The 23692-nt window shown below is 44.9% G+C and overlaps 1 protein-coding gene across 3 annotated transcripts in view; it reads left to right on the forward strand.

Moving 5' to 3' along the window:
- The first annotated feature begins 1744 nt into the window (after positions 1-1744).
- KANSL3 (KAT8 regulatory NSL complex subunit 3) overlaps positions 1745-23692 on the forward strand; it is a 39769-nt gene continuing 17821 nt past the window's right edge. For all 3 annotated transcript variants that reach the window (XM_068969932.1, XM_068970023.1, XM_068970113.1), the window contains exons 1-8: positions 1745-1979; positions 6808-6978; positions 15270-15360; positions 15511-15696; positions 22414-22545; positions 22787-22903; positions 23153-23254; positions 23349-23420. In XM_068969932.1, coding sequence (XP_068826033.1) covers positions 1765-1979; positions 6808-6978; positions 15270-15360; positions 15511-15696; positions 22414-22545; positions 22787-22903; positions 23153-23254; positions 23349-23420 — 1086 coding nt within the window. In that variant the 5' untranslated portion in view covers positions 1745-1764. The remainder of the gene's footprint in view (positions 1980-6807; positions 6979-15269; positions 15361-15510; positions 15697-22413; positions 22546-22786; positions 22904-23152; positions 23255-23348; positions 23421-23692) is intronic.

The following is a 23692-nucleotide window of genomic DNA, read 5'->3' on the forward strand; positions in this document are numbered from 1 at the left end:
AAATAAGTAGGGTGACAACATACAGCCTTGACATACTCCTTTCCTGATTTGGAACCAGTCTGTTGTTCCATGTCCAGTTCTAACTGTTGCTTCCTGATCTGAATACAGATTTCTCAGGAGGGAGGTAAGGTGGTCTGGTAATTCCCATCTTTTGAAGAATTTTCCAGTTTGTTGTGATCCACACAGTCAAAGGCTTTGGCGTAGTCAATAAAGTGGAAGTAGAGGTTCCCTTGGAGAAGGCAATGGCACCCCACTCCAGTGCTCTTGCCTGGAAAATCCCATGGGCAGAGGAGCCTGGTGGGCTGCAGTCCATGGGGTCATGAAGAGTCGAACACGACTGAGCGACTTCACTTTCACTCTTCACTTTCATGCATTGGAGAAGGAAATGGCAACCCATTCCAGTGTTCCTGCCTGGAGAATCCCAGGGACGGGGGAGCCTGGTGGGCTGCCGTCTGTGGGGTCGCACAGAGTCGGCACGACTGAAGCGACTTAGCAAGCAGCAGCAGCAGCAGCACGGGTTCCCTTGCAGCTGCATCGTTTCCGGGTTTTGCGGCTCACCGCCCCTCCCTTCCCAGCTGGAATCCACTTCCGCATTTTGCTCCGTGCCCTGGGCGCCGTGGCGTGGAGGCGGTAGCGCGCACGCGCACAGGGATCCGGCCCGGGCCAAGCGCGCGGCCGGACGATTGCGGGTGAGGGAGAGTCGGCCCTGGCCGGGATGGCGGGCCTGAGGGGTCGTGGCCCGGGTCGGAGCGGGCAGGGGGTCTCGGCTAGGATCTCCTGGCTCCCGGGGCATGCGGGGGCCGGGCGCTAGAGCCCGGGTCCTGGCAATCTGGGTCGGACGATCGTGTAGGGCCGGGGGCGGGCTCGGGCCGCCGTGACGCGGGCGCTCAGCCTGGCCGGGGCGGGCGGGAGGCGGGTGCGAGGCGGCTCCTTCTTGTCGCGAACTCGCTGTGACCTTGGCCAAGTCACTCCATCCCCTTGAGCCGGCGCCTGCGTCTGTGAAGTGCGAATTATGAGCCCTGCCTGCCTGCTGGAGCGGTTTTGAGGCTCGGGGGCGGGACCCCCGAGGGTACCTGCGGCAGAGGGCGGTTCCCCGGGGACCACCCGGGCCTTGGGTGAGGGAGAGGGGCCTTCCCGGCGTAGCATTTTGTTACAGGCTTTGGGAAGGACCGCTCATCTGTAGATTTTTAAAACTCCAGAGCATTATGAAGTAGTTACAAAACTTGTTTAACACAAAGGAGAGAGGTCAGGGCTTCCCCGAGGCCCACGTTGCGCAACTGTTTCGGCAATGCTCACGCTCCGGCCGGAGACGGCTCAGTGAGAATGCTTCGCAGCCGTCGAGACCCTTAGCTGTGGAATTAGTACTATTTGTGATTCCTCGTTTGCCAAAACCCGTTGCGCCCACCTGGGAAATTGTGGCGCTGGCCAAGCAAGTCTAGTATCTGTCCACGTGAGGCAGTCTTCCAGCTTCCCAATGGACTGAATTGTAGAGACTGAGGATGGAGGGGGCGCCATAGCCATTTTGGGTGGTGGAGTGGGATGTCAGGAACCCTCCCGACGCGGGCAAGGGTCTGCAGTGTGACAGATATTATGTAATTATATAATACGCAACTGCCAATGGTAGAAAGTCACTAAAATAAGCCTATTAAGATGTTCTAGGTTGGAAGAAATTCAGAGCATTTGAATTGACTTGAACTGAAACTTTTCACCGCAGGTGACTAGCATGCAGATAACCATTCTCTGACCTGCTGCCCCTCTTCTGACATGGCCCACCGCGGTGGGGAGAGGGACTTCCAGACTTCAGCGCGGCGCATGGGCACCTCTTTGCTCTTCCAGCTCTCGGTGCATGAGCGGGAACTGGACCTGGTGTTTCTGGATCACAGCTATGCTAAGCCGTGGAGTGCCCACCCCGATGCCAGTAGTGCCCGCCCCACCCGCATGCTCTTTGTTACTCCTCGGAGGCAGCACGAAAGTACCATGTGAGTTTGGCCTTCTCTCCTATGGGCTGCGGTCACCCTAACTGGGCAGTAATCAGTTGGGGATTAGAGTGTATTTTATTGTGGGAGATTAGGGATGGGGTGGGATGTTTAATTCAGCATCCTTGTTAACCATCCTGAGGATGTCGGGCCTCTTGGTGAACATCTGGATTCAAGACATCTAATGAGTTAGGAAGGCAGGATGTTCAAAGGAAAGCAAACAGCTGATTACATTTAGGATAAGAGGACTTGTGTGGAAAGAGGAATTGAAGATGATTATTTAAACGGAAGAAAAAGATGGAAGAGTTGACTTTTAAAAATTGTCACATAGGATTAGACTTATTCCTAAAATAGCCCAGTGTTCTGGCTCCAACACTGGCGAATAACCTTTTCATGGTAATTTGGTTTGTTTTTTCCTCCATTCACCTGCAAAGCTTGGGAGCACATGCCCACGACTTTTCTTTCCCTCTTAACTTGTTATGGAACTGTCACCATTGGTTGATCTTAATCCTTCTGAGATCTGGTTATATTTTCAGCTCACCTACATAATAGGGTCGGGAATTTTTTCATAAACTTACCATGTAATATGTGATACAGTTACATTTGGTCTGTGCAAACTTGTTTAGCAATTCTTTTGAGCTTTAAGGCATTCTGATTACCTTGGAACACAAGGTATTTCAAGATTTAGTGATATATTCTATTTTGATGATAAAATCATGCCCTTAATAATTTTATAAACTTTTCTGGGGAGGAGTTTGTTTTTGTTTGTCTCAATCTGACCTGATGTTTAATCTCTAGCACAGGTTTTAGGTTTGGTGGAAAACAGAGATCTTGTGCTTTGCTTCTTTCAATCCACCAGTGAGCCTTAATGAGCTTTAAGTGCCATGACATGTGTGTGTAACACATGTAGAATAGTGGTTTTTATTTCATTTCCCAGCGAGAGCCTCATTTTGTTGGCCTATTTTGGATGTGCAGGTCACAGGATCTGTGATTTTAGAGAATAATTGAGCATAATCCTGATGCTTCTGATCAAGGGCATCACTGAAGAGCTCTTTTAGATAGAATTGCAAGTCTCTCTCTTAGTTATGTAATAGCTTCTTGCAAACATTGAAACTCCTGTATTTAAATCTCATGATTGTTTTCTTAAAGTGAGATTTTGTGGACTTGGTCATTTCAGTACTCAGAAAATTACTTCCTCTTATAGACTGGCTCCATATATGAGCCCTAGAAGTGGGAGTTTGGCGTATTTTAGGAGCTCTTTTTAGGCCACTGGATCTAGAAGGTGGTTGCAGTGGGAGTGTAAGTGGGAGCTAGGGGAGAAGCTGGCAGGGGCTACCTCATGTAGGAATTTGATTCTCAGAGTTGGTAAGAAGTCACTGAAGGATTTTAAGCTAGAGATTAAATTTATATTTAAAAAGATCACTTTGAATTTTTGTTTAATAGATGATAGTGCTGAAGTGGAATAGATAAAACCTGGCTAGGACACCATTTCAGAGTGGTCAGGGTCAGAGATCATGAGCCTTGATGGGACAAGCATATTACAAGTGGGGAAAAAGGGATGGCCTTGAGGTGTATTTCTTGGGTAGATCCAACATGACCTGCTGTGGTGAGTTGGCAAGAGTGGCCAGGATTAAAGGGAAAGGAAAGGAGGATGACTCTCATGTTTCTGGCTCAGTAGTGCCATTAGTTGGGAGGGACCCTGGGAAGATAGGATTGGAATTGTGACATCAGGACTTCTTTTTCAGGCATCCAAGTCTAAGTACCTTGCCCAAAGTCTGGTCCACAAAAGATAGTCAGCTCTTTCACCCACCACCAAATCCAGCTGCACATTATTTCACTTCATTTTATAATGGTGTAATTATTCTAGCCATTGGGAGTGTATACAGTAGCATCATTGAGGTCAAAAAGTTAAAGTGCCATTTGCTGGATAGCCAGTAGACCAGTGCGATTGACATCATATTTTGGGTGACAGAGTTATTGAACTGAAAAACACAGCACTAGGATTTCATTAACGTTTTATTTATTTTTTTCATTAATGTTTTAAAATACGAAAGACCTTTCAGGTATCCACTTGTGTTTGTTTCTGTTGTGGGCTCCTTACAGAGTGAGTAAGCTAAGGTGTCTGTCTGCTTTCCTAGCGATCTGTCTTAGACAGTCATGGGCTTTTACAGCATATCATTAGCTATCAGTTGACTTGGTAAGGAAAGGAAAATTTGTATGAATAATTTAGAACTTTAGACCAACATTGCCTGACAGACTCTCTGTGGTAACAGAAATGTTCTGTACCTGCTTCCTCGAATATGGTAGCCTTAGGCAGACATCTCTTTTTTTTTTTTCTTGGAGAGAAAAAGAAATGCAAAAAGGCAAAATGGTTATCTGAGGAGGCCTTACAAATAGCTGTGAAAAGAAGAGAATCGGAAGGCAAAGGAGAAAAGGAAAGATATACCCATTTGAATGCAGAGTTCCAAAGAATAGCAAGAGGAGATAAGAAAGCCTTCCTCAGTGATCAATGCAGAGAAATAGAGGAAAACAATAGAATGGGAAAAGACTAGAAATCTCTTCAAGAAAATTAGAAATACCAAGGGAACATTTCATGCAAAGATGGGCACAATAAACGACAGAAATGGTATGGACCTAACAGAAGCAGAAGATATCAAGAAGAGGTGGCAAGAATACACAGCAGAACTGTACAAAAAAGATCTTCATGACCCAGATAATCAAGATGGTATGATCACCCACCTAGAGCCAGACATCCTGGAATGTGAAGTCAAATGGGCCTTAGGAAGCATCACTATGAACAAAGCTAGTGGAGGTGATGGAATTCCACTAGAGCTATTTCAAATCCTAAAAGATGATGCTGCAAAAGTGCTGCACTCAGTATGCCAGCAAATTTGGAAAACTCAGCAGTGGCCACAGGACTGGAAAAGGTCAGTTCTCATTCCAATCCCAAAGAAAGGCAGTGCCAAAGAATGCTCAAACTACTGCACAATTGCACTCATCTCACATGCTAGCAAAGTAATGCTCAAAATTCTCCAAGCCAGGCTTCAACAGTACATGAACTGTGAACTTCCAGATGTTCAAGCTGGATTCAGAAAAGACAGAGGAACCAGAGATCAAATTGCAAGCATCCGATGGATCATCGAAAAAGCAAGAGAGTTCCAGGGAAACATCTGCTGCTGTTTTATTGACTATGCCAAAGCCTTTGACTCTGTGGATCACAACAAACTGGAAAATTCTTCAAGAGATGGGAATACCAGACCACCTGATCTGCCTCCTGAGAAACCTGTATGCAGGTCAAGAAGCAACAGTTAGAACCAGACATGGAACAATAGACTGGTTCCAAATCGGGAAAGGAGTACGTCAAGGCTGTATGTTGTCATCCTACTTATTTAACTTATATGCAGAGTGCATCATGCAAAGTTCCAGGGCTGGATGAAGCACAAGCTGGAATCAAGATTGCCAGGAGAAATATCAATAACCTCAAATATGCAGATGACACCACCCTTATGGCAGAAAGAGAAGAAAAACTAAAGAGCCTCTTGATGAAAGTGAAAGAGGAGAGTGAAAATGTTGGCTTAAAACTCAACATTCAGAAAACTAAGATCATGGTATCTGGTCCCATCACTTCATGGCCAGTAGATGGGGAAACAGTGGAAACAGTGAGAGACTTTATTTTCTTGGGCTCCAAAGTCACTGCAGATCATGATGACTGTAGGCATGAAATTAAAAGACGCTTGCTCCCTGGAAGAAAAGTTATGACCAACCTAGACAATGTATTGAAAAGCAGAGACTATACTTTGCCAACAAAGGTCTGTCTAATCAAAGTTACAATTTTTCCAGTAGTCATGTATGGATGTGAAAGTTGGACTATAAAGAAAGCTGAGCACCGAAAAATTGATGCTTTTGGACTGTGGTGTTGGAGAAAGCTCTTCATAGTCCCTTGGACTGCATGAAGATCCAACTAGTCAATCCTAAAGGAAATCAGTCCTGAATATTCTTTGGAGGATCTGATACTGAAGCTGAAGCTCCATTACTTTGGCCATCTGATGCAAAGAACTGACTCGTTTGAAAAGACCCTCATGCTGGGAAAGATTGAAGGCAGAGGAGAAGAGGATGACAGAGAATGAGATGGTTGGATGGCATCACCAACTCAGTGGACATGAGTTTGAGTCAAATCCAGGAGTCGGTGATGGACAGGGAGGCCTGGTGCTGCAGTCCATGGGTTCACAAAGAGTCGGACACGGCTTAGCACCTGAACTGAACTGAGGCAGACATGTCTGTTGAGCTCTTGAAATATGGCTTGTGTGACTGAGGAAATGAATTTTTTATTTTATTTAGTTGCTATTAAGTTAAACATTTGCATATGGCTTATAGCTACAGTATTGAGAAGCACCTTTAGGCAATCAGCTGTATGCTTATGGAATATACTTGTCTTTTTAAAAAATAGCTCTTTGTCAGTTTTACATAAGCTCATTTAAAACAACTTTGTGTTTCCCCTTCATATACCAGCATGTCACAGAGATCTAGATACATGTGGGAGAGGCAACTTTGGATCATAATTTTCTGTGGACATAGTGTGCTTATGCATACTTTAACGCTGATTAAGGACTTAGCAGGCAGTCCAGTGGTTAAGACTCTGCCCACCCAGTGCAGGGGCCACAAGTTCTGTCCCTGGTCAGGGAGTTAAGATCCCACAAGCTGCATGGTACAGCCACAAAAAATACATAAAAAGCTGATTATAGTAAAGAGACATTTTTGGCAATGGAACAGTCATTAAATACTTATGTTGTGTGAAGTATGTGTGGCTGGTCCTATGTTTTCACCTTTACAGTGAATCAGATGTCCCAATAGATGTGGAGACAGTCATATCCACCCCTGTGCCGCTCTATGACAATCAGAAGGCACGCAGTGTGATGAACGAGTGTGAACGGCACGTCATCTTCGCCAGGACCGATGCGGATGCCCCTCCCCCTCCAGAGGACTGGGAGGAGCATGTCAACAGGTAGGTTGCTTCTGAGAGGCCTGGGCACTACAGGGTTCATGGTCAGTGCATTGTGAATATCTTAGATCGTTGTCATTGAAACATATTTTTAGGAGTTCATTTCATTCGCAGCCGTAGGAGTCAGAATGCTCTCCTGTCTTTGTAACTCTCAGCTCATTCTGCAGTGGGCTCCCTGGGAGGAGAGCTTGTGTCTCAGCCATCTTTGCATCCCTGACACCTCGGACATTGCCTGGCACATAGTAGGCAAGTAGTAAGTGTTAACTGAATGTATAAATGAGTCAAATTTGATAGGTGTGACTTGCTCTGTAGTGTATATAGTACACGTTATGATACGGGAGTTAGCCAGACTACCAAAAAAAATTAAATGTCCGTTTGTATGATACTGTGCTTATAGTGTCTATAACTAGGGTAGTGAAAATGTTTTGGAGTCGTGTGAAAGGCTAATAGATGTTTGACTTGAGTGACTTTTAAAGATAGATTTGTAGTCTGTGGTTTTGGGGGAGCACCTCAGCCTGTTTTCATGAGTTTGCTAGCTAGTTTTGCTCTCTCATATCCTACTGACCCTGGGGGCTCAGCATTGCTCTTTAGGTCATTCGTTGTTGTTTATTTGGCAAACATTTATTTATCTTTATTTGTTGCATAAAACTTTATGAAAGTAAAATTTACATAGCATACAATTCACTTATATAATACGTACAACCAGTGATTTTTAGTATATTCATCACTGCTATCAATTTGGTGAACGTTTTCCTTACCCCCAAAAGGAACTCCTTACTCATTAATGGTCACTTCCCATCTCCTGCCAACCCCTCCAACCCCTGGCAACCAGTCTACTTTCTGTCTCTCTAAACTTACCTTCTTGAAACATTTCATAGACTCATCCAGAACATGGTCTTCTGTGACTGGATTCTTTCACACAGCATAATGTCTTCAGGGTTCATCCATGCTGAAGCGTGTGTCAGTAGTCCATTCCTTTTTAATGCTGAATAATATTCCACAGTACGGAAGTGCCACATTTTGTTTATCCATTGATCTGTCGATGGATATTTGGGTTGCTGATGCTTTTTTGGCCACTGCATATGAATAATATCACTATGAATATTCATTTACGTGTTTTTGTGTGGGCATACATTCTCATTTCTCTTGAATATATACCTAAGAGTGGAATTGCTGTGTCATATGATAAACTTGTGCAGAATCTTCAGGTTCTTCTCCGAAAGGACTGCATCATTTTGCATTCCCACCGGCAGCGTATGAGGGTTCCAATTTCTCCACATCTTTGCCAACATTTGTTTTTCATCTGTCTTTTTCTTGTTATGACCATTCTAGCGAATGTGAAATGACATCTCATTGTGGTTTTAATTTACATTTCCCTCGTGGCTCTCTCTATGTGTATTTATCTCCTAAGGGAATGTTAAGGTCTTCACATCAGGAGTTGGAAAGTGGTAAACTTGCCATAATGTTGGAGGGTTCTAACTTAATGATAACGGAGGAGAAAGAAGTAATTTGGTAGGAAGAAGGGCAGGAAAGTTCGAGGCTCGTTGGAATGGCTCATGAGTGTGGTTGGAAGCAGGGAATGAGATTGAGCTGGTGTGCTTGTGTGATCAGGTGGTGGCTGGTGAAGGTGGAGCAGTTCAGCACCCTGGTTGAAGATCTTGTGGAGAAGTTCTTCGGGGTCTTGAATTGGAATTAGTCTTGTGCCCTAAGAAGGGGAAATGCTCTCCAGAGCTTCAGATAAAGAGGAAAATTGCTGTGAATGAAGAGCAACTACTAGAATATTGCTGGGGTCAATGAGTTCAGCAGAATTGTTTATCACCGTTGTTAAAGGTAATAAATACTGACAATGGTAGCAACAAAAAAGAACTCCCATTTGTCGAGTGCTTTCTAGGTGCCAGGCATTGTACCAAGTGCTTCTCATGCATTATCTCTTTTAAACCTCACAACTCTCCTAGGCATGCCCCTTCTTTATCTCTATTTTAAAAATGAAGAAACTAAACTCGGAAGTTGAAGAAAGCTTAGGAAGTGGTGGAGCAGGGGTTTGTTCAGAGCACACAGTCTGACCCTGGAGCCCAGTGTTGTCGGCTGCTGCACCTTTTCTTTAAGGGCAGTGGAAAGAGGCCAGTGATGGCTGGACCAGGTGACTTCACGCAGATATGTGTCCCCATTGTGTTATTCGTTGCCTTGTCCTCAGTCTGCAGTTTCAGAAAGCGCATAGAAGAAGTGCGTGAATTTTTCTATCAGTTCACCCTTGGTCTTGGACAAAGGGTTTTGGGTGCACTCATCATGCTTACCAAAGTCATCAGAGACTTAATAATATGCATGAATGCAAGTTTCTTAATTTATAAGGAGAGATACAGCTGCAGGGCAGACAAGATATTGGGGCAGCCTGGCCCAGAGCCTTGATGCTCAGTAGGAGAGTTTGGGACGCTGTTCTCGTCCAGAAGTGGGTGGCTAGCAGACCATCTGCACAGGGGGTGCCCTCCTCCAACACAGTAGCTGGATGGCAGAGAGGCCAAGGCACACCTCCACCTGCCCAGTCCTGCAGGAAACACTGACAGGCTCTACTCTTTGCTCCTCTTTCTCCAGGTGGCCCTCCATCCCTGTGCTATGCCATTGCCACAGATTGATATGATTAATTAGCGCTCAGTTTATCTCAGATTATTTGTTTTTTAGTGTCTGATGAGATTTTGGAGGCGTCCTTCTCTCATTAGCAACAGGCTTACATCTTCAGGTACGTCATTATTGCACACAGCTAATTTCATTATTTGATGATACTTACTGGCTTCAGTCTCAGAGGTCACCATTTTTATGACCGTGTCCCCAAATTCTGGATCTGTAGCCTGTTTGGAGGTTGTAGTTAGTTCTGTCTGCTCTGATTATAATCATCTGTTGCCATTCTTTCACTTGATTTTATTGTTAAATTGCTGCTTCTTTTCTTCCATGTATAAAATCATGTAAAATTACAGTTTGCTACATCAAGAACTCATATAGGACAGCTCCCTAGAAATGTATTTTTCCTCAGAGAGATGACTGATCTATCAGGGAGTCAGAAACTTACTTTTCTTTTTCAGTGCCCCATTTTGCCCTCCTGAATTATTTCAGTAGCAGATAGCTTCAGATCACTTCTTTTTTTTTTTTTGTCTGAGCCACGCAACATCAGGATCTTAGTTCCCTAACCAGGGACCAAGCTCATGCCCCCTGCACTGGGATCATGGAGTCCTAACTACTGGGCCACCAGGGAAGTCCCCAGATAACTCGCTGTATTTAGAAAATGCATCCCCCACCCCAGCTGACTCTGGGTTTCTCTAGTAATGCCTCATATCCCATGAAACATGATTTTAAATATCGCTCTCTTCTTGATTTAATTGTCTAGATCAGGGGTTGGCAAACTGTCCTGTGCGCCAAATCCGGCCCATTGCTTGTTTTTTCTATGACCCATGAGCTAAGAATGGATTTTACATTTTTGAGTGGTTGAAAAAAAATCACAAGAAGACACAAGAAATTCAAAATTCAGGGTACGTAAACAGTGTTATTGGAACACAGTCATGCCCACTCATTTAGGTATTGTCTGTGGCTGCTTTTGCACTACAATTGTGGAGTGAAATAGTTGTGACGGAAACTCTAAAATATTTAGTATCCAGTCCATTTATAGAAAAAGTTTGCTGACTCCTGGTCTAGATTTGTGTCTGCATGCCAAAATCATGCGACTTGGTGAACTTTTGAAAATGATATATATTTGCAGGTATGGTAATGTTTCCCAAAGAAGTTGGACCAGCTTTTTTCCCCAGATGTTTGTCAGATACCAAATTTAATTAGATGCACAGCTGTTCAAAGACATGTAACAAAATACTCCTGACTTATGGCACTTCAGGGCCTTGCTCAAATGGATTCAAGGACATTGCCAGCATTTCAGTAAAAGCGTCTAGTGTCCTACAGCAGATTGTCTGTCTTAGAAATCAGAACTTCTGAATTCAATTAAAAAATATTCTCTGAATTTGCTCTAACTGTATCTCTCAGTATTGTATGTGTAATATCTGTGTGTTAATCTCAGACAGATGTTTGAAATTTCGATTCAAGACCTTTGAGTTGTTTATTTTCCCTCCCTCTTTCCCCGTCATTTCTCTTCCTTTCTCCTGGTGTTTAAGCAAAGAATTTTATGATCTGAAAAAGTAAGTGTGACCTTTTTCTTCTCTCTGATGTTCTTTGTTTCTCTCTGCTTGACTTCTGGTTAAAGAGAAAAAAAACCTTTTAGACATTTTAATCTTGAATTAGTGTCAGAGAAAGAATTATCTTTGAAAATATCAGGCTCGTCTAGGACTGGTGTGACTTCTTGGCTGCTTTGGATAAGAGAAGCCAGAAGTCAGAATGTCATTCGGTTTCAGTGGGAGTGTGGAGAACATAAAATTGTCTGATCTCATCTAAGCAATGGAGAGAAGACATTTTTATACCCATGAAAATTGAATAGGTTTAGATGGGGGAGTATATTGACTCACCACAGTTCCCATCAGCTGTTTGACTGTTTAGACTTGTATCTAAAATTCTGTCTCCTGTTTTTAAATTTTTCCTTAATTATATCTTTTGCATACTCTTAATCTTCGGTTAGATCATTTTTTTCTGCCCATTTAATTTTCTAGCCTCCCATGAAGCACACAAAATACAGAGAATATATTTCAGTTCTTGGAATCACTTTGTTATATATCCAGCAAGAATCCTAAGAACTTTTTCTGGGGGTTTTAGACTCGTGGTTTTTCAGTTTAATTTCAGCTGTCAGTGGTGTATGGTAGTAATTTCTAAATAGCTTTCTAGTCCCCCTCCCATTTTGTTCACATCATTTTCCTTGCTCCCATCATTTTGGGTTTCAGAATAAATGCAGGGTAAGAAAAACAAATAGAGAAAACATCCTGTTGTATAATAAAGAACAAGATAATTTTGGAAATGCTGTCAGTACCTCATAAGTAAAAATTATATACACCTCATTCTCTTTCCTTGGGATTAGGGTTTGCAACCTGATTGATAGGCTTTGAGAAAGCTCAAGAGATTCTTGAACATAAGGAAATTGTATTCGTTGTTTAACCTGTTTGATTATCACTGAGCATTATTGCTGGGGTTAAGCGCTCAGTTGCTCTGTCTTGTCTGACTCTTTGCGACCCCATAGACTGTAGCCCACCAGGCTGCTATGTCCATGAGATTTTCCAGGCAAGAATACTGGAGTGGGTTGCCAAGTGCACCTCCAGGGGCTGGGGTTAAGGCTGCAGTGTAATACTGCTTTCAAGATTTTACAGGTTCTTTATGCATATTATTCACACAGAACTGGAAATTCTAAAATTTTAACACAGATCTTTCATTTCCACTTCAGGAGATTTATCCTGCAGAGAGATTTGCATGACCATGTGAAGATGCAGAGAGATATGTATATGAGTGTATTGGGAGAGGTGGGGTTGTCACTGTGACTGTTTATAATAGTAATAAAAGGGACAGAACCTCAGTGCCCACCAGTAGGGTAGAACCAGCCATTAAAAGCAAGGAAGTTTATTAATAAGGAAATATCCATGTATCTCCAGAGAGCTTTTTATGACTACTTGTGGACATCCTTTTTCTCCTACCACCACCACCAAAACCCAAGCCCACCAAAGAATCACTATACGTAAGAGGAGTGCTACTCATGTTAGTGTGTAATACTTTAAATAAAGTAAAGGAAGGTAAGATTATGAACCAGTGGACTGGTGATGCTAGTTCACACAAGCCTGCCTTGTCCCAAGATATCTTGAGCCCCAACCTCGAGTTAAAGCTTCTACTCCCCCATCTTCCAAGTCCATAGTCTCTCTGAATATCAAACCACAACAAAAACTGACTAGATCCTGATGCAGTAGCAGAAATTAAGCCAGGAGAGCTGTGGGAAGACAAGAAAATGTCAAGAAACCTGAGATGGCTGCTGGAACCCCACAAGAGGTTTATAAAAGGATGAGCGGCTTTGGAGGTTGAGACGGGCATTAGCTGTGGCAACAAAAGCTACTAAAGACAGAGGGCACTTCTAAAGAAAAAGTTCTGTGTCCGTGGACTTGGGCTGCTGTCATAGAACTTTTACTCCCATCAGTAATCGTAGCTAGCCTGAGTTTTATAGATCATCTTGTCCATCTCTTCTGCAGTCAAGGAGACTAAAGGTACACAGCCAGCTCCTGGCTCATAGCTAGTGTTTCCCTGGGCTTTGTGACTGTGTTAAGTTGTAAAACTAGAGCTGTAACGTGGTAGGTGGAGATTGTATTTTACAGAAGGAAAGGAAGTTGGACTGTTATTTTCCTCCTTTCTGGAGGGTATTTACTCATTTCAAGGACAGTGAGATGATGCTTGAGGTTGGAAGCAATGTCCTTGTGGTCCAGGCACCCTGATCTGGCGAAGGGCTCTTTTTACAGTTGCCCCCCAGGATGTGTCTGTTGCGCTGCTCCTCAGGACCTGAGCACCTATGGTGGTAGGGAGTGCGAGGGTTTGAATTTGTCCTCCGCTGTCCACCGGGTTCAGAATGTAGTGTGTGCACAGCTCCTCTATGTCCTTATCCAGCAGATGGTTAAAGCCCTGCTCTGTGTCAGATACTTTTAAAACAGACATGAATCTTTGCCGTCTTGGCCTTTCCATCCTAGCAGAGGGAGGCAAACCAGACGTAAATGAAATGGATGGGAGGTGAGGGGGGGTAGGGAGTCCCGAGGTGAGAGTCTTTGTGTTGGCAGTTTTAAGTAGGGGTGTGTCAGGGGAGCCCTCAGTAGAAGGCGACATCTGAGCAAGGACCTGGCGGTTGGAGAGGGCGCCGTTGTTTCAGGTAGAGGGAGCGGGTGGCTAGGGCCCAGTCTGTGCGGCGGGAGCGGGCAGGCTGTATGGGAGATAAGGGAAGGGGCGATGCAGGGCAGCATAGTAAGCTGGGGGCTGCCACGGAGGGTGAGGTTGGAGAGCCAGGGGCCCACACAGCCCATGGCGAGGACTTTGACTCTCAGCTGGCTTAAATGGGCTCGGCTCGCAGTTGTCACAGTCCTGCTTACTTTATCCCAACTGATGTGGAGTGCTGCCTTGGTGTCATTCCAGGCTCTCATTTGGGTCTGGCATCCACCTAAGTTTTTAAAATGAGATTTAATCACCAGTTTATTTTTATGGCAGGGAGAGCTGGTAAACAAATACTGAAATAAATGGGGCATCTTCTGTTACCTTTTTCTTGGTATCTGTAGGAAGATTACTGGCCAGAGTCGGAGTCTCAGAGTAATTAAGGTTGTCAGAAGTCAGGTGGAGAGGGTAAAGCTTTAGTCAGCTCCACACTGCTGTGCGGCCTTTCATGAGGTTGGGACGAGCAATAGGGTAGTTTTCTAATAGCAGGGAATTTATAGCTGAGTTGGAGGAAGAGCCATAAAGCCTCCCATAAGCAAGGTCAAAGTGTGTCAACCAGGGTCATACACCGGGTGCACAGAGCTGACTTATATGGGACAGTTGTTGTATGGCCAAAACGAGCACAATGTAAAGCAGTTATCCTCCGATTAAAGATGAATTAGAAATACATAACCTATTGAAACATTTTACAAAGTAAATTTGTTAATTGTGGGATATACAGAAAAAACATGGAGAAAAAAGGAAGGTTAATGAGGGGTGGATTATTTAGGCGTGGGAGACCAGTGCTTGGTTTTGTAGTGTTTTTATCCCTGACAGTGGTGTAAGTAGGCCTCTTGTCTTAGTGTGAGGTTTTAGCGCACTGAGTGCTTCCTCACCTGTCGACCTTTTTTGAGTAGCTTGCGAAATTCAGATGCGTCTGTGCAGTGCTGCCTTGCTTCTGTTCACTAATGGGTTATTTTAGCTGCTGGGTAATTACTGAGCTCTGCTAGCACCACAGAGGCGTAATTCCTGGTGGCTCAGCAGTACAGGATCTGTCTGCCAGTGCAGGAGACACAGGTTCAGTCCCTGGGTTGGGAAGAGCCCCTGGAGAAGGAAATGGCAACCCACTCCAGTATTCTTAACTGGAAAACCCTATGGACAGAGGAGCCTGACAGGCTACAGAGTGGACGTGACTGGGCAACTAAACAGCGAACAGCAAAGCCCCACAAAGACTTGTGTGTGTGCGTTAACACACGTGCTGAGGTGCTTCGCTGGCAGGACTGGGGCCAGAATCTGGGTGTTGTGCTTTAGCTTGGTACTCAGCTACTTGGAGTTACACTGTTTCACAGTGGGAACAAAAATCATGACATAATCTTCTTTGCAGTGTACTGGTGTGGGGAGTGTCCCCAGGGTTTGACTCTAATTCCTCAGAGTGTCTCTTACAGGACTGGCTGGACCCTGGCGCAGAACAAGCTATTCAACAAGATCCTCAAAGCCCTGCAATCTGACCGGCTTGCCCGCTTGGCCAATGAAGGGGTAAGACTCCAGAAATCTGCCCCCAGCGGGCCCTCGCTAGCTCAGGCCTCTCTGACTGACTCACTTGTTGGGTGCTATCCCCCACCATCCCCCAACCCCAGTTGCTAACAAGGTGACCCTCAGACTTTTCCCTCTACTTCCTCCGTTCAGGCTTGTAATGAGCCCGTGCTGCGTCGTGTTGCTGTGGACAAGTGTGCGAGGAGAGTGCGGCAGGCTCTGGCCAGTGTGAGCTGGGACACCAAGCTGATCCAGTGGCTGCACACCACCCTGGTGGAGACCCTGAGTCTGCCCATGCTGGCAGCCTACCTGGATGCTCTGCAGACGCTGAAAGGGAAGGTAAGGCTGGGATGCGTGTCTGCCCTGTCCTGGGGTAGCCAGCCTCTGCTGTGGGTTCAGGAAACGGGACTGGGCCGGGTCATTGCCTGGTCAGTCTGGAGGACATGACTGAAGCTAATGTGCTTACTATTAAAAATAGGAGACATGGTGTCATTTCACGTTCTCATTCGGCGTAAATGTCTTCAGCCCTCCTGTCTCTAGGATGAGGGGTGGCGCCCCCAAACCAGAGAACATGTTTAGCCTCTACAGCCCTGCCACTTGTGGTTTGAGGTGAGGTGAGAAGGGAGAAGATAGATGAAGGGTTTACCAGGGAGGAGTGTTAAGAGAGGAAAGAAGCAGACACTCACGGAGCTGAGAGTGGGGTGGGGCACGGGAGGTGTCGGAGCAAGGTGCGCAGGGCCGACGCCTCAGTCTCTGCTCATCATGACACGCCTTCAGTGGCAACGCTCTGGCTGTAATCGTGCTAATAGAGCGCCGCTGCACTTCCCCACTTTCTGACGTAGTATTGCAGTCACGCTGTTGCCCTTTGTGGCTGGAGTTCACTGCGGTCGTAGTTACTGCACTGGACTGTGTTCAGTGTGATAGAGTTCTGGTTCTGGACCCAGACTGCCTGGCTGATCCTTTCATCACTAATTAGCTGTGTAGTCTTGGGTTAACACCTCAGTTTACTCATCTCTAAAAAATGGCTGATTATAATAATACCTGCCTAGGATTTCTGTGATAATTTGTTAATCTGGATAGAATGCTTGGCACAAAGTTTGGCACATAGGAAACCCGGGGTAACTGTTAGTGATTTATAAGTGGTACCATTATATTTAGTGTGTTTTGCTCCAGCATGGCCTCAGATAACTTGGATTAATTCAGTTTTTTACTTTTGTGGGGGTTTTTTCTCCTTTGCAAGCAGCTGGCCAGCAACTTTCCCCAGCCATATTCCCCAAATTTCCAGACTTACTGTTTCCTATCTGTTTGTAAGTTGAAGGATGCTGAGTTTGTTTGAAAGCAAAAGAAGACTGGTTTAGCTTCTGGAAATAAAACTCAGGACTAGATGCATTAATGAAATCCATGGTAGGAATTTGACATTGATTTATACATTCTGCCTTTGGAAAGAGAATGGCATTAGTGATCTACCCTAGGGGACCAGTGTGGTCATGCCCCGAGTCCACATCCCTGCTTCTCTCTGTGTGCCCAGTAGGCCTTGGAGGTCTTTTTCCTCATAATGAAGTTGGCACTGCTTTCCAACCGAAGTTACTGTCTGGATGTTCCCAACAAATACGTGTTTTGTGTCTCCAGTGTGCTGGGTGTTGGGATGAGCAAAACAAATTCTCTGTCCTCTGATGGAGCTGATTTTCTAGTGGAGAAAGAGACAAATGAAAAGATGGCCCCAGATACGCCCCTGTGCTGCTCCTCTGCAGAGGTCCCCCTGGCTCGAGTGTGAATGGGGGCAGCGAGGGCACAGAGTGGATGTGGGGCCGAGACGGGCCCCTGCCAGAGAGCAGTGGCTTGTAGCCAGGCGTCTCTGCTGCCCTCTGCAGCGTTCCGCCTGTGGGAAGAGAACGGCGCTGGTGAGTCTGCTCTGGGGGCCCAGTAGTGGTGCCCAGAGTCCGCTTCTCGGCTTTTCTTTGCATGCCCAGTATGCCTTGGAGGTCATTTCCCTCGATGAAGTTGGCACTGCTTTCCAGCTGAAGCTATTGTCTGGGTGTTCTCGAGTGAGTGAAGGAGTGTTCAGATTGCCTGAGCGTCACGGAGCACTGGCGGTACCCCGCAGGTGTCCCCGGCGCGTGCTGCTGAGTCACAGTGTGGGCTAGCTGGGATGGCAGGGGGAGCACAGCTAGCAAGGGCCCAGACCACCAGGTGCGGCTCTGCTCTCAGTGGCATCTCTCCCATCAGGCTCTTGTTTTCCCATGACTGTTAGATTCACAGCCAATATTTAAGCTGTTCCCGAAACTTCCAGTGTACCAGCTGGACGAAATTGTCGATGAATGGGGTCATGCTCTAGGCCCAGTGACTTTCACCATCAGGACTGTTGTAAAGGGAGCAGAGAAGGTATGGGCCCCATCCTCTTCACTGTCTGCTGAGAGTGGCCCTGTGCTGGAGAGAATAGGGATGCGTGGTCTGCCTGGCTTCATTCAGGCAGAGGAGTCTAAGTGTTCTGTATTTACAGAAAAGTGAGTTTCAAGGCTTTGTCATTTCAGAAGTGTACTCTGCTGTGTGTGTGTGTGTGCGCGCACATGCACGCATGCTGTGTGCTCAGTTGCGTCTGACTCTGCCATCCCACGGGCTGTGGCCCGCCAGGCTCCTCTGTCCATGGGATTCTCCAGGCAAGAACACTGGAGTGGGTTGCATTTCCTCATCCAGGGATCGTCCCGACCCAGGGACTGACCCTGTGTCTCTTGCAGTGGCAGGTGGCTGCTCTAGCACTGAGCCGCTGGGGAAACTGCCAGATGAAAGGTTTTAAAATCTAATATTCAGTCAGATCCTCTACCTCTAGGTGTCGAGTGGCTCACAGTGACAAACCATCAATTACTTTTGAAGAAACAGCCAGTTCAGGGTGACGATCCTTTGCAGTTTGACACTGTCCTTTGTTACTAGCCTTATATCCTCCTATTTCCTTGCTTGAATTCTTGACTCCAGGCCATCTGTGCCTGGAGTGAGCCCTGGACGTTCTTGTCTCTATCTGGTGTCTGTTTAGAAAGCTTTTCCCCGTCTTCTGTTGGAATTCTTCCGAGCGCGCCTCCCTTCGCATGCTGTGTCTTCACTTCCCTCTTCTCTGTTGGATGGCTCAGATCACAGCAGTGAGGCTTCCGTTTCTTTATGGTACTTCCCAGCCGCTCCTCTCTGGTTATTTGTGTGCTTGCCTTCGTAGATTGTAGATTTAATTCCTTTGTAGTCAGCACTAGCCTGGTGCCTTGTAACAGCAGTGTTGCATAAATGTTTGTTTCCTGAGTTAAACTGAGACAGCCTCATGGTTAAGATATTCCCCTCATTTTTTGTGCAGAGCTCTTTTTAGTCTTGCTCTTTTAAAATTAAGAACACTGTCCTTTCTTGTCATTTCCAGGAATAACATCTTCTTGTGCTATCCTTGAACTTTTAGTTTTAATTGAAATATAATTGACATATAGGATTTCCCTGTTGGCTCAGATGGTAAAGAGCCTGCCTGCAATGCAGTGTTCGATCCCTGGGTCAGGAAGATCCCTTGGAGAAGGAAATGGCAACACACTCCAGTATTCTTGCCTGGAGAATTCCATGGGCAGAGGAGCCTGGCGGGCTACAGTCCATGAAATCTCAAAGAGTCGGACACAGCTGAGTGACTGACACACGTGCACACATACAATTGACATTTATTGACAAGTATACAATATGTTTCAATATTTGTCTTATGGTAAAATGATTACCACAGGAAGTCTAGTTGACACCTGTCACTGTACATAGTTAAAGAATTTTTTTTTCTTTTGATGAGAATTTTTAAGATTTATTCTTGTAGCAGCTTTTGCATATGGAGTATAGTATTATTAACTATAGTCATCATGCTGTATGTTACATCGCTTGACTTTATTTGTTTCATACTTTTTGATCCCTTTTACCGATTTAACTAATCTCCCATCCCATCCCTCTGACAGCCACCAGTCTGTTTGTATCTATGAGTTTGGTTTTTGTTTTGTTTTGTTTTTCCATATTCCAGATACACATTAGATGATTCGATATTTGTCTTTTTCCATCTGACTTACTTCATTTAGCACAGTGCCCTCAGGGTCCATCCATGCTTTTGCACGTGGCAAGATTTCCTTTTTGTGGCTGCATAATATTCCACATTTTCTTTATCCATTCATCCATCAGTGGGCACTTACGTTGTCTTCCTATCTTGCCTATTGTAAATAATCCAGTGAATATGGGGGTGCATATATCTTTTTGAGTTAGTGGGTTTTTTTTCTTCAGGTAAATACCCAGAATTGGAATTCCTGGATTATGTGGTAGTTCTCTTTTTAATTTTAGGACAAATGTCTATTAGTGTTTTTCATAAAAGTTGTACCAATTTACATTCTCACCAAAATGTACAAGGATTTCCTTTTCTCCACATCCTTGCCAGGATTTGTTAATGCCTGTCTTTTTCGATAATAGCTGCTCTAACAGGTATGAGATGATATCTCCTTGTGGTTTTGGTTTGTATTTCCCTGATGATTAGTAATGTTGAGCGTCTTTTCATGTACAGTATATAAGATCTGTATATCTTCTTTGGAAAAATGTCTCTTCAAATGTCCCACTTTTTAATCAGATTGTCTTACTGGTGTTGAGTTGCATGAGTTCTTTGTGTGTCTTAGATATTAACCTCTTACCAGATACATGTCCTGAAAATGTTTTCTCCCTTCAGTAAGTTGCCTGTCCCTTTTGTTGATGTTTTCCTTTGTTTTGCAGGAGTTTTTTAGTTTATAGTTCCACTTGTTTATTTTTGCTGTTGCTGCCTTTGCTTTTGGTGTCAGATCCAAAAAAATATTGCCCAGACTGACATCAAGGAGCTTACTGCCTGTGTTTACTTGTAGAAGTTTTATGGTTTCAGATCTTCATTCAGAATCTTTAATCCATTCTGAGTTAATTTTTGTGTATAAGGTAATACGATGGTCCAGTTCCTTCTTCTGCATGTAGCCCTCCAGTTTTCTCAGTACAATTATTGGAGAGACTGTCCTTCCCTTGCTGTGTTCGCTTGGCTCCTTGGTCGTAAGTTAATTGACCGTACATGCGTGGGTTTAGTTCTGGGCTCACTGTTCTCCTCCATTCTTCTGTGCAGACCGTACTGTGCCAGTACCGTACTGTTTTGATTACTGTAACTTTGTCAGATAGTTAGAAATCAAGAAGCATGATGCCTCTAGCTTTGTTCCTTTTTCTTAAGATTGTGTTTTGGCTATTTAGGGCCTTTTGTGGGTCCATACAAATGTTAGGATAATTTGTTCTGTTTCTGTGAAAAATGCCATTGGAATTTTGATAGAGATTGCATTGAATTTGTACAGTATATTGCTTTTTGGGTAGAATGGACATTTTAACAATATTAATTCTTCCGATCTGTGAGCATAGAATATCTCCATTTATTTGTGTCTTACTCAGTTTCTTCAGTTAATGTCTTACAGTTTTCAGGTAAGATGTTCCCATTCCTTTTACCTCCTTAGTTAAATTTAACCTGGGAAGCCCTAGTTAAATTTATTCCTAGCTATTTAATTCTTTTTGATGCATTGTAAATGAGCATGTTCTCCATTATTATTTAGAAATGCAACAGATTTTTGTATATTGATTTTGTATCCTGCAAATTCACTGAATTCATGTATTCTAATGGTTCTTTTGGTGTCTAGGGTTTGCTGTGTGTAATATGATGTCATCTGCAAATCTGTAGTCTCACTTCTTCCTTTCTCATTTGAATGCCTTTTAGTTCTGTTTCTTGCCTGATTGCTCTAGCTAGGACTTTCAGTACTGTGTTGAATAAAAATGGTGAGAGTGGGCATCCTTGTCTTGTTCTCATCCTAGAGGAAAAGCTTTCAGTTTTCACTGTTGAGTTTGATGTTAGCTATGGACTGAACTTTTCCCACCTGCATCACCATAGTAGCCTTTATTCTTATTTCTCAAAACTTTCCTTGTTTCTGGCTGTGCCGGGTCTCTCTCGCTGCATGGGCTTTTCTGTAGTTGTGGTGAGCGGGGCCTTCTCTTAATTGTGGACATTTTGACTTTCTGCGGGCAGTATGAGGTTCACACAGACGTTTCTTTTCAGTGGAATCATCAGCAAGTCTGTAATCTGTATTTACACATCTTTGAGGTCACATTTTTGGTAAATTGTAATGGTATAATGTGGAACCACTGATACGGAGAGCAAACTAAAATTACTCAGATTTTTCAGCTTCATTGGGGGTGGTTAGTATCCCAGGCCCATGTTTTTCAAGGGTCAACTGTATACACTGTATAGTAGGCTATATTACTTGGAGCATAGTAACAAATTTCTTTAACACTCCAGAGCTTGAAGGCAGTGTACTAGAAGAAAATGCAGAATTTTATTTTGTTTTAACTTACAAAATCAACTGAAGTTTGTTGAGGAAATTTAGAAAATATAGAAGGAAAGGAAAAAGCTTCTTCATATCTCCATAAAGTTTATTATAACAATTTTCGCATTTTCTTTTATTATATTTTTCTTAATTAGAGATGATTTTTATTTTTTCTGTTTTATCTTTAACATTTTAGCAGGGGACTTTCCTGTATTATTGCAAACTGTTTTAAGCATTTTAACTTAGTCCATAAGATCTGATTACGTAGATAATGTGGTTAGCCACTTCTTGTGCATGCCTCCATGTTGCTTCTACTCTTCGACTATTACTGAGAATGAATTTATCTTTTGCTTACCCCCTACCCCCGTGAGTGTGTGTGTGTGTGTGTGTACGTACGCACGCACGTGCACGCGTGCATGTGTGTTTCTGATACAGTTTTAGGAAAGGGATAGGAATAAGTTTAAGTCTCTTGATGCATATCACCAGATTGGTTTCCGAAGGACTGTATCCGTTTACCTTTAATGATGGAGGATGTATTTTTGGCCATCCACTTGTTTGTACTTTTTCTTGTGAGGAAAGTCTGAGAGGCGTCATTGGAATCTGCCCTTGGCTCACAGTGGGGCTGTGTCCTCCCGCCTGACCCTGGTAGTGGAGTCTCCTGCCTCACACTGGAAGCGTCTTCATTCTCCCTTGCTTGTAGATCCCCACGTTGATTGACCGGATGCTTGTGTCCTCCAACACAAAGACTGGGGCTGCAGGAGCTGAGGCCTTGTCCCTACTACTGAAGAGGCCCTGGGACCCTGCCGTGGGGGTGCTTTCTCATAACAAACCAGTAAGTTGGACTTCACTATGGCCCGTAAAGTTTATTTTAGATTCCAGTCTCAGAACCTTGGCAAGAGGATAATAAATGGCGTGTTTAACTGTGTTCACTAATAACTGGCTGTGTGTCATGCTTAACATAGTTTCCTGAGCAAATCAGCATTGGTGAGGATAAGATAGGTCATGGGGTACATGGGGTTCCGTGGGGGAGCCTCCCTCCCTCACTGGCTTCCTGATGGGGTCTTACTCTGTAGAGCAAACTCCCCGGCTCTCCTCTCATCCTCATCGCCTCCTCCGGGCCTTCCAGCTCCGTGTTCCCCACCTCACGCCGCCACCGCTTCTGGCAGTCTCAGCTGTCCTGCTTAGGCAAGGTATGTGGGGGCGGGGGGCGGCTTGAGAGGCAGGCAGATGCTCAGTGCTTAGTGCACTTAGCACACTCCTTCGTGTTCGAGAGGCGGGGGCCAAGATGCGAGATGGGTGGACTTGAACGTGGTGCACCCTCCAAGCCTCTGGACTGCTGAAGGTGCTCATCTGGGGCTGGAGGGGTCGGGGGAGGCCAGGCGGACTGGAGAGAAGAGCGGGGACTGAGCTCACGGCACGGCAGCCCCTGTCTCCTCCAGGTCGTCCCCGTCGCCACCCACCTGCTGCCCGGTGGGAGTGGAGCGGGAGTGCTGCAGTGCCTGGAGCACATGGTCGGGGCTCTGAGAAGCAAAGTGCTGGAGGTGAGGCTCTCCCCCGTCAGCCACCGCCGTTCTCCCCGCATCCGCACCTGTCTGCGGCCTGCTGTCTCACTGTCTGCTTTCTCTCCCCGCAAAGATTCACAGCCATTTCCCCCACAAGCCCATCATCTTGATTGGCTGGAATACAGGAGCTCTGGTGGCCTGTCACGTAAGTAACCCCGTCTTTTTCGGAGGTTGTCTGGGGATCAGCTGGTGCTGCTGCTGCAGAGGGCTACTGTTGAGCCAGGCACTGTGCTGAATGCTTTGCCTGCATACTTGGATTTTAAACTGTGGGAAGCAAGCTTTGTTTTTTAACTTTATTGTGGAAAATGTGAAGCAGAAATTTAGAGGATAGACTAGTGTAACAAACCCCTTGGGCTCCTCATTAAGCCCTACCAGTAATCGGCTCAGAGCCAAGGTCTTTTTCATCTTACCTCTGCC

This window comes from Capricornis sumatraensis, chromosome 1, assembly GCF_032405125.1.
Source record: "Capricornis sumatraensis isolate serow.1 chromosome 1, serow.2, whole genome shotgun sequence".
NCBI lineage: Eukaryota > Metazoa > Chordata > Mammalia > Artiodactyla > Bovidae > Capricornis > Capricornis sumatraensis.